The sequence below is a fragment of the Columba livia genome, chromosome 4, assembly GCF_036013475.1.
Source record: "Columba livia isolate bColLiv1 breed racing homer chromosome 4, bColLiv1.pat.W.v2, whole genome shotgun sequence".
Classification (NCBI taxonomy): domain Eukaryota; kingdom Metazoa; phylum Chordata; class Aves; order Columbiformes; family Columbidae; genus Columba; species Columba livia.
Window position 1 is genome coordinate 19752908 of NC_088605.1, and position 10924 is coordinate 19763831.

The 10924-nt window shown below is 37.9% G+C and overlaps 1 protein-coding gene across 1 annotated transcript; it reads left to right on the forward strand.

The window, feature by feature from the left end:
* Positions 1–79: 79 nt before the first annotated feature.
* ZCCHC4 (zinc finger CCHC-type containing 4) lies at positions 80–10615 on the forward strand. The gene is made up of 13 exons (XM_065060665.1): positions 80–227; positions 461–579; positions 1190–1272; positions 1808–2083; positions 2600–2680; positions 2992–3064; positions 4606–4756; positions 5258–5358; positions 6469–6590; positions 7201–7276; positions 7781–7832; positions 8587–8731; positions 10386–10615. Exons 1-13 carry the CDS (start codon positions 149–151, stop codon positions 10507–10509), a joined length of 1482 nt encoding a protein of 493 aa, XP_064916737.1. The 5' UTR covers positions 80–148; the 3' UTR covers positions 10510–10615.
* The last annotated feature ends 309 nt before the right edge of the window (positions 10616–10924 follow it).

The following is a 10924-nucleotide window of genomic DNA, read 5'->3' on the forward strand; positions in this document are numbered from 1 at the left end:
CACCCGTGTCGCTGCACCCGCTCCCTCCTCCCGTGGCGGTGGGGCCGCCGCACCGCTGGGGGGCGCCGCCTGCCCCAGTGCTGCCTTACCCTGCAGGCGGCGGCGCTGCCCGGCGGGGAGCGAGGGCTGCCGGGAAGGCGGCGGAAACATGGCGGCCGGGGGCGCGGAGGGCGCGGGCTGGCCGGCCCTGCTCGGCGCGGTGCCCGGGGCTCCCTGCTGCCCGCACGGTGAGCAGGGGCCGCTCGGGCGGGGTGGGATGCGGGTCTGACTGGAGTGGCCGCAGCTCCCGGGAGTGCGGTCGGACACTCCCCTGAGCGTCCCTGCCGCTCGGCCCGGCCGCTGTGCTGCACAGCAGTTGCTGTTGGTGCTTCATCCTGGAAGCCCGACGCTTGCAGCGGGGGCATTAAAGCACGTCTGCTCATGTCCCGTCTGTCGACGTATAATTGCGCTCGTCCTTTAGGTCCCGCTCTCCTGTTCGTAAAGACCAGCCAAGGAAAAGAGGAGGGAAGGAGGTTTTATGCTTGTTCGGCTTGTAGGGATAGAAAAGATTGTAATTTCTTCCAGTGGGAAGATGAGAAGGTAAGAGAGCGCTGCCTAAGACTATGGTAAATACCGGGAATTTCTTTCTCTATTTAACAAAACAAGCGTATATTTTGTTTTGGAAATCTGTGGCAATTACTGTTTTGTAAACTTTGTTTAGCATTTGTATTTAGCAGAGCACTTATTTCTGTCAGGAGAACGTGCTTCAAATGTAACTTTCAAGGAAGGCTGTGTATGTTTTGAGCAAAAGTGGCATTTGTTGCTGTATTGCCAAAACACGTAGGTATTCAAGTTGTTAAGTTTGCCAGTACTATGCAATGTTGAAGAACATAAAATGGTTCTGATTCTTATCTCAAGATGTCATCGTGTTCCGTTATCAAAACAGAAAATCGGGTGGGTATAGGCAAGCAATGAGACATACAAATAGCGAGATGGTGAGGAGCGGCATGATGCTCATGTTGTTACGCAGCATGCTTCTGTGCTGCAGTCATGCCTGTTCTTCTGAAACAATCCAAATAATGGGATAATTTTTCTATGTGGAGTAAAGCATGAGACCTTTGCAGCCTTTTTGTTTAATATTGAGGTTTAGTGTACAATACAGAATGATATCTGTTCATTTTGTAACTTTTTGTATACATAAATTTTACAGGTGTCAGAAACTAGGCTTGCAGCACGTGAAGAATATAATAGAAATCATCAGCCTTCTTTTACACACAGACAGAATGTGGAAAGGTATTGTTATGTATATTTTCTTCTAGTAAAAAATCAAATAATGCAAGTTTAGGTACTCTGAGTGTAGAGAGCGTATTTCAGGATTCTTTAAAACATGAAGACATGCCACATGGATTTGGAAAAATATAAACTGGTTGACTGCGATGGGAAAATAGCATGAAGCGTTTAATGAGAACATAGTGTTTTCAACCTAGAAACTGTATCCTTTTTTTTTTTGCATGTATATATAGTTGTTCTTATGTTAGTGATTATAACGTGCTAACAACTGGTTAGTAGCAGTTTCAGTTCAAAAAAATCATTCCTGACTTAATTGTGTGAAAGTAACAGGCTTAACATTGTGAAAAGAAGCAAAAGCAATACAGTTACAAGTTTTGTATATAAACATACAGGACTCCTGACTGGTAGTTGATGTGGAGTCTTCACGCAGTAATCCAGTTATTTTATGGGGACTCTCAGTATATTTGGCCAGCATATTATGTGCTTGCTTGCAGGGGAGGCTTTTTCAAAGTTTTTTCTGTGTTGTTTGTGTTCAAAGGTACAAGAATTTTGTTCAGTTGCCATTATCAAAGAGGAGGTTTTGCCAGGAATGCCAGCAATTGCTATTGCCAGCAGAATGGGAAAAACACTCAGATCACCAGTTCCTGTGTGATATCTCCACTGCTCAGTTAAAAAGTCCCAGTCAACTTTTGTATCCATTGGAGAATAAAAAAACAAACGCACAGTATTTATTTACAGACAGAAGTTGCCAGTTCCTACTGGATCTTATTATTGATTTAGGATTCAGACGAGTGCTCTCTGTTGGAACACCCAGGTAAATCAGTGAGAATTGTTACTCTTTCAAATCATGTTTCTGTCTTAAGACTGTGTGGCTTACTAATATTTTAAAAATCAAGGATTCTCCCGTAGTAAGAGGTTAACTATGCTTTAATTGGTTGGGATTACCCAGGCATCTACTGAGGTCTTGCTTTGAGCTTGTAAGATACAGACGACTGTAGCTGTACTGCAACTAATACACACACACACATGCACATAGACATTTAGTCTTGCTTTGTTCCTTACAGAAATGACAATGAGTTTCTTTGCTTATGTTTGGGGTCTTGTTTTGTTCATGGAGCCTGGTAGGCTCTACTGACCTTTCATCTTTTAAGACAACCATATTTTTCTAACTTAGAATAATTAGACACATGGAATGATCTAATTTCAAATTACTTCATTTTCTCTATCTGTTTGGTTTTAGGTTTAGTAAAGTACCAGGCATTCTTGTCTTGCAAGATAATTTCTGAAGCCAATGAATTTCTTAAATTTCTTTGCTCCAATTATAATTCAGGCTTCATGAACTGATCCAGTCGTCCGCATCACAAGAAGAAGATTTCAGGGTTAGAAGCCTTCTGCTAGATATTGATTTTAGGTAGGTTTCAATAAATATTTTTCAGTCTGAAGAGTACGTACAAAGATTTGTGTTCTTACTGCTTTAAAAGATAAATTGGTGGATGTTTCTCCTTTCCCATCTCTGCATCTGTTCTTGCACACATAGACAAATGACATCCAGTTTATGAGAGAAGTAATTACACTTAATAATTCCCAGTATTGGTATGTGTTGTCAGTAATCAGAACACAAAGATGTTGTTTTTTCTTAAGGCCTTATTTTCACTGTTAATGCCTCTTAGGGAAGGCAAGAAGTTGCTTATACTTCTCTACCACTTAAAACTTATTTTACAGGTATTCACAGTTTTACACAGAAGATGAATTCTGCCACTACAACATGTTTAATCATTATTTTTTTGGTGGAGAGGTAAGGCCAAGTATTTCTTGAGTGCTTTCTAAAGAAGTACACGTTGTTGATGCAGAATTTTGTGAGAAAGTCATGGCTAGTCTAGTAGAAAACAACTATCCTGAGATTAAAATGGTCAACAGTAGTGGAAATCAAAGAGCAACAGTGCCTCTTCAGTAATTCTTTCCCACTTGATTCAAAGATAAAATTGCCTATTAAATTTGTGCTAACTAATGTTACTTAAACACCTCAAATGTCACTTTTATTAAAATGAAAATTTTATATCAGTTGTCACCTTATATGTGAGTATTTATTAGCCCTATTCTTCAGTTTCTACAACAGATTTGTTTTATTTATTTCCCAGCCTTTACAAGTGCAGTGGATGCCATGGGACGTGTTCACGGGTACTTGAGGTGGGAGGGGAGAGGATGTTTTCTTGCTTGATTCCAGTCAAGCAAGGTCATAAAATGTTGTCATAAAATGAGGTTGAATTAGTGTCATGGTTAAAAAAATGCCGAATTTCTTGTTTCTTTTTAAATGTCACATTAGGAAACCTGCATCTGCAGTAGGACATCTCTCATAGCTTTGTACAGAGAATCACAGTGTAATTCAATCTTAAACATTAGTTTCAAACATTTATCCCAGTAGTATATTCACTCTTCCCCTGCCACTATTAGTAAGTACCTGCTGATTTGCATAAACACGTTTATTGTAATACCTTTCATAGGCTAGAAAAAATCTGAAAATTATTTACATTCTAAAGCCTAATTTTGAATGGGATCTTGAAAATACAAAAGAATTGCTAGAATGAAATAGGAGGCTGGTCTGAAATATTTACTCCTCAATTTTTTGTGTCCATTAGTGTATTCAAGTTTGGTAGTGTTCTTCTCCGGGTGTGAAAAGGTGACACCTCTAGTGGCACTGTATTGCAGTGTACTCAGGGACTGAATTGCAGCACTTTGAATGCATATTAGTGTTAAAAATCTGGGCTTGGAATGCCATAGAATCTAAGTAATAGATGAGAGAACACTGCACGATGGCAACAACTCCATAACTTTTCACATTTCCTTTAATAATACAGTGCGGGTTGAATTGCCAAAATTTAAACATAATCTATTTTTATAACCAGTATGGGTTGAACCAGTTTTCAGTGAACAGAAATTTTTCCCGTTACTTTGATAATGCTTTACAGAATGAAATCAAAGGGCATAAATAAAATGTATTCTGAGCCTTAACTTTGCTTTCTTGGAATGAATAACATATTTTTTCCAAATTAAATTTAGTACCCTTAGGAAGAAGACTATTTTAGGAAGCTCAAACTGCATCTGCCATGAAAACATTGTTTCTGACTGAACAGGGCATTTGTTTTCAGTGCTTCAAATCTACTTACATGCTTTGTTTTGTTTTTAAATGCTGTACAAGACAAAATTCACCTCCACAAGAGGAAAAACTTTCATGTTCAAAGCTAGAACTTCCAAAACAATCATTTTATTACCAAATACAATATGTTTTTTAAACTTCTTGAATGTATATTTCTGGAAATTAACCTCTGTTTCTTACAGGCTGCACATGAAACTTGTAGGAAATTCTTACATCAAGACAATGGTGAAAGACTCATTATGGTAACTGATCCCCCATTTGGAGGTTTAGTGGAAGCACTGGCTTCTAGTTTTAAAAAGCTGATGGCAATGTGGAAGGAGACAGAAAAAGAAGGTGCGTATTACAGCCAGATAGGTGGGTTCAGCCGTAACATCACTGTAAGAAAAAGTACCTATTTAAAAATCTGTGATTCTTGCTACTCAGGTGGATGTGGACACATTCATGTTATAATTTCTAAAGATGAGCTACCATGTATCTAATATACTCTCCTGATACTTTTAGGTTAACTATACTAAATTTTCTACATCTCTCTTAAAAATTATTACAGATTGTTTAAAAATCTGCGTTGCAATTAAAATGATCTTTAAAGGCAGGGAAGAACTATCAAACCAGTACCATTTCTTACCAAGGTAGGCAGGTGACAAGAATTGTTAGTTAAGTGGAGCTTACAGCTCCACATATATGGAATATACCAAGACTTTTTGTCACCTAAAGGAACTAGTTCTTATCCCCAGAATGACATACATATGTATGTTCATATATTTACTGTACATTCTCTCATGCTTCATGTGCCTTATTTTTGTTTAATGTCAATCTGAGTCTTTTAATTACTAGGTCCTAACAACCAAGAGATGCCAGTGTTCTGGATATTTCCATACTTCTTTGAGTCTCGTATCCTGGAATTTTTCCCAAGCTTCAGTATGATGGATTACCAGGTATAACTGGACACAGTGAATCTGCTAAATTTCAGTCATGTGCAACGTGAAGAGGAATACGAATGCAAGCAGATACAGCTTCTGTAGATGGGCCGACTGCACTGAAGGCGCTGCAAACCCTGTGGTGCTCATAATGTGAAGCCCGGATTCTGTATTTGTAGTAGTCATACCTTTGACAACTTTGTCACACTCCTACAGTTTATGTACCTTTAACTCACCTGTCCATTAGCTCATTTCTTCTGCCAGGTTTTCAGTGTGATAAAATTTGTACTGATTTTGACAGGTGCATATTGCAGAGGTGACAGGTAACTCAAAGAAGGGTGTTTCATTTTTCCCAGATGTTGAAATGGCAGTAGCTTAGTGGGTAATGCGCCCAGCTCTGGCCAAAAAAAGAAAAGAAAAAAAGATCTTTCATCTCCAAAACTGCTGGAACCAGAGTAGAATTACAGCAATGGACATTTTTTTGGAATTATGTAGTAAATGAAGTTGTCAGTGATAAAGCACTAATCAGCTTCTCCAATATTGTATCCATTCTGTAAGTTATTTAAGAACATGAGAACACGTTCATCAGTGACTTTTAAGAGACCAATCATGTGTATTCATGATGTTTAAGCTTTATTTTCCCAAAAAACAGTTTTGCATGATGCTTGACATGGATGTTCCAGACAACATATTTGTGTCTTGTAGAATGGAAAGTTGTGGAAGAAAATTGGAAGCTCATGCTAGGCCAGACTCTGCATTGCTGCTGGTGTTCAGACATGAGAATGTGTGTGACACGTCTCTGAGGGCAGTGCCAGAAAAAGCAGTGCTAATTGCATTTGCTATGTTGTGGTTATTCTGAGATAGGTTGAGGTGCATGTGAGCTCTGGTACCACCAGACAGACCAAACAGTATAGTTCTAGTTCTTTAATGGGTTTCTGATACTATGGTTGCACAAATTCAAAAATAAATGAGATAGAATATTTGCTGTTGAATTTGTGATCTAATTTGGGACTAGAGTCTTTTATATGAAAAAGAAAATTTCATAAGGTACATATAAAGATAATAATTACGTCAGTAGTCCTGCCTTTGCTTAGCATTCAGTTTAAGACTCTTTCTATGTTTTTCTAGGTAGACTATGATAATCATGCACTTTATAAACATGGCAAAACAGGTCGTAGACAGTCCCCTGTTCGTATCTTCACGAACATCGCCCCAAGCATGATTGTGCTTCCTGTGGAAGAGGGTTACAGGTAAGATGTGTTAATGCTCAAGCGACTGAAAGAGTGTGATGGTTCTTATTAGAGCATGAAGTCTCTAAAGGACTTTGGGATGGTGCTGTTCAGTATTGTCATGCCTAATGTTTGTATGCAAGGCTCAAGAACACATTTCTCTGTCTCGTTCTAAGGTTGGTGTTCTATAAACAGTGTGTAGGAGAGCTGAACACCTAACAAAAGGTTTATGTTTTTCGGTGTGGAATGATGAGATTCCTCAGCTAGTCCATAGGAAATGTGTATGCATATGAGAGACAGGTTTACAGCTATCCCTGATAATCTGTTTGGTTGAGCCATTAATAAAATAAACACCAAGAAAAGCATCAAGGACAAATAAATGGATTTGATTTACTGCTGACAGCGTAGCTAATTTGAATTCAACCACCTGAATTTTACTATTTGGATGTACTTTGTCTAAATGATGATGAGGCTTGGGGCCTAAGTGGTGATTTTATGCATAAAAACCATTATCTTTTAATATAGCAAAGTGATTTTGCAATCCTTTTATTAATTATTTTGCTTGTATAAGATTCATTTATGTTGCTTCTTGAGCACGTAGTGGACAAATGTATTTATCATTTTTTTCCAGGTTTTGTGCTATTTGTCAGCGGTATGTTAGTTCTGGTAATCAACACTGTGAGATTTGCAATTCATGTACATCAAAAGTAAGTATTTTGACTTCTTTCTGGATAGAAGTTTTAACAGTACTCAAATAATAACTTCTGTAATTCTTGCTCTGGTAAAAAGCTATTCTGATATTAATTTCCTTGGGAAACCTCAGACAGTTCCGTTTTGTCCACTTATTATTAACTTCACAGGACATAATTAATAACCCACTGAGTATTAATTTCTGTTTCCCCAATGCCTTTGTGTTGGAAAGAGGACAGGAAAAGTTTGCTGCTTGCCACTGACACCGTACTGTGTTCAGTGTCTGTTGACACATTTCTTCTTATATGTTGGAAGCTGTAGAACTTGCCAGCTTCAATATACAGCCATTTTCTGTGGTTGTCACAGGTTCTCAGGACTGTTGTTTTTAAGTTACAGTCCTTCCTACAGAGCACCGGTTTCTGTAAGTACAGGGGACTATACATCAGTAGTTCATTTTTAAGATAAAATCAGTGATTTTTTAAAACAATCAAAGAAACAATGCATTTGTTCACCTTTTATAGGACGGCAGACGATGGAAACATTGTGTTCTTTGCAAAAAATGTGTAAAACCCTGTAAGTACTGAAAAACACTTTTCTAAATAAAAGTACACGTGTGGTTTAAGCTGTAGTCCAAAGAAACTGAGATGACAAACCAGAAGAGAAAATATTCTGTAAAAGAAATAAAATGTAATAATTCAGAAGACGTATAGTAAAGGGAAAACCTCAATTTCACATGAGTTGCCATTCGATAACTTAGGTATATTTGCAGTGTGTGGAAGCTGGTAAATTCTTGTCAAGGTGTCCTAAATCCCATTTATATTTGTTACGGGAAAACTTAAATGTTTTGATTTGTCATATAAGTATTTCCTGATTTTGTAAACTTTTTCATTAGAATTTTATAAACAAGTAGGCTATTACTAAAATATTTGTGAGGACATGATCAAATTGTTTCATACACAAATGCATTTGTATTTATAGCTGTTGTTTAAATAGCTGAAGCGCTCATTTTTGCTGCCATTACAGAAATCACGATTTTTAAGTCAATTTTAACATATGGACTATTTTTCATGTTAAAATCACATACAGGACAATAGTTCTAATGTCAGAATAATTCAGCTATATTGAAATAGTTGCACAGTATATCCAATGAAGGACGTGCCTAGCTGCCTCATGAAATGTGGTAAGGGACCAGAAACTGATTACATCCATCTCTGTAAAACTAAAGCAAAATTAAAAGCTTGGTAATATAGCCTTTATTTAAAGCTTAGTTTCAGAATGATCATTTTAAACCTTTTCAAGATTATAAATCATGTTACTTACTTTGCAGCTTGGTTTCACTGTAACGTTTGCAACTGCTGTGCCCTCCAAACCCACACTTGTGAGAAGGCTGACGCGGGCTGTTTCGTCTGTGGCAAGGCTGGTCACAAACGCAGTGCCTGTCCCAGCCTCTCCCGTGCCAGAACAGCTTGCCAGTAAGTGTGATGTTGCACTAATATAATCAAAGATAGCATTCAGGTGAGATTAGATCTTGTGTCACGGAAAAGATTTAGAAAGAGGAGGTTTTGGGCTTTGGGTGCCGATGTCAGCTTTCACTCTTGTCCACGTGCTGGATAGCTGGGCAGTGCACACCAAAGGAGAATCTGATGAACACCAGGCAGGTCACCCCATCTGGCTCGCAGTTCCTTAGCTGTGGATTTTCTTTCAAAACTGATTTATATGGATCCCAGACATGGTGAATGGTGTAACTCTGGGGTAACTCTTTCAAGAAGATTCAAAATTAAAGTAACTAAACATTTTTATCCCCTTTGGATTCCTCATGAAAGGGCAGAGAAAGGAGACACTATACTTTTTATTGTTTCCTGTCTCGTTTGCTTTTTTGTGGCATTATTTTCTTTTTTCCTTCTGATGCTTCAGGTGCTCTCTGTAGTACGTTCCAAATCTCTACCATGTAAGGTCTGTATCCATGAGGGTCACATTAAGTACTTTTATTCCACCATGATTCTGATTCTGTAACATACGCAAGCACATACTTGTGTGTATCAAAAGTAAAAACAGAATGTGTGTGATAGTCTTCAGATGGAACTGAGAAGAGGAATGAGGCTTTGCTAAGAGATGATCCAGCAGCTGGCTCAGTCTTTCCAGTTTGGGGTAGTTGGCCCACACTTCTGTAACTTCCTCTCCAGATTGTGTGGATTAGTTTACAGTTCTTTAATTGAATGGCTGTAGCAGTGGAAACGCAAATCTTCCCTCCCAAAATACGTACCTCTGTTGCATAGCGAGGGTCAGATAGTTCACCTCTTGGGTCAGCATCAAGAGAGTCGCCTGCTGGATGGTGGAGGACTACAGGTGTGGTGTTCCTTCATGTGCTGCTGGGACGTTAATCTGAGTTCTAGTTATGGACTATTGGGTGCTAAAAGGTAGCAGTATTTCATTTTGCATTTATAGTTTTAAAAATTTCCTCCCTTAAATATTTGTTGTGTTTTTTTTTTTTTCCTTTGCTTAAAAATGTCAAAAGGATACTAAAATTAATGAAACCTCATCTGTTTCTTCTGTCAAGTATATTTTGTACTGGAATGGTTCAGTTCTTTCAGACTATCGTTTATTTTGTTAATTTATTGCAGAAGATAACTTAGGGGTTTCTTGTAATAAAAACATCTATATGTTTTATTTTTTAAAATTATTCAATACATCCTTTGTCATAGACAAAACAATCTACTTGCTAGTTATATTTAAGTCCTGTATTATTTGCAGGAGTCTCTGTGATGTTAAAGTTTATGTACTTTCTAAGCCTTTTTTGTTATATATTCATGCAGTATATATTGAGCACAAAAGTCTGTGTGTGCTTTTCATACTTGATGAGTGGCATTTCTTAAGTTTTCTGCATCTGTTTAAAAGTAAATGCTGAATAAGTACATAAATGAAAAATTATGGCAACAGATTTGACAAACAGTTTCAGGAAGATTAAGTGTCCGAACACTGTAAGATGGAATGTTGCTTGTACTTTTTGTGACAGTACTTTTGAGTTTGTCTGCTTACATGGGCAGATTATTTAAAATACCAGTAAATGTAGAAGTATGTTCTCCATTTTGTTGTAATCTGTGTGTTCCTTTTTTTTTTACTTTACAGAGCTGACAAAAAGCAAAGGCAGAAAATTCTAAAGAGGGTGAAGATGGGGATTTGTAAAAGCTCAGCTATGAAGCATGCCATATTCTTCAGGAAGAAAGTGAAGAATAAGAAAAAAAAGACATGATTTTGCTTGCTTGGTACACAGTGAATTTTTTATGGCCAGCCTTTGATTCCATTTTCTAAAAAAAATGTTAAAAATAACATCCAAAATAAAACCTGATTGATTTAAATGTGACCATTCTTTTATTATACATCATTAGTGGCACAGGAAAAAGCTAAGTAAACCACACCCTTACCATGTATTTGTGTGATGTAGCCATCTTTTGTGTTTAGGATTAGCCATTGGGCTAATTTAACGTGAGTCTGAAGTTAAGGCAGGAGTTATGGTAGGTACTGGGGCACTTGCGGTGAGGGAGCGTGGGTGATGGGCAAGCACAGCTTCTCAGGAATCCAGGCTCCGTGAGTTCCAGTTGCAGTATGGGTTTGGGTTTTTTGAATTTTCTCTCCAAATGGAAGAAACCCTAAGAACAGAAAGATGC

What these genes read in the sequence shown, in the direction of transcription:
- ZCCHC4 (XM_065060665.1), top strand. Translation starts at nt 149, where the DNA reads ATGGCGGCCGGGGGCGCGGAGGGCGCGGGCTGGCCGGCCCTGCTCGGC. An exon ending in ATTATTTTTTTGGTGGAGAG is followed by an intron (nt 3,065 to 4,605) that starts GTAAGGCCAAGT and finishes TGTTTCTTACAG; the next exon opens with GCTGCACATGAAACTTGTAG. An exon ending in GAAGGAGACAGAAAAAGAAG is followed by an intron (nt 4,757 to 5,257) that starts GTGCGTATTACA and finishes TTTAATTACTAG; the next exon opens with GTCCTAACAACCAAGAGATG.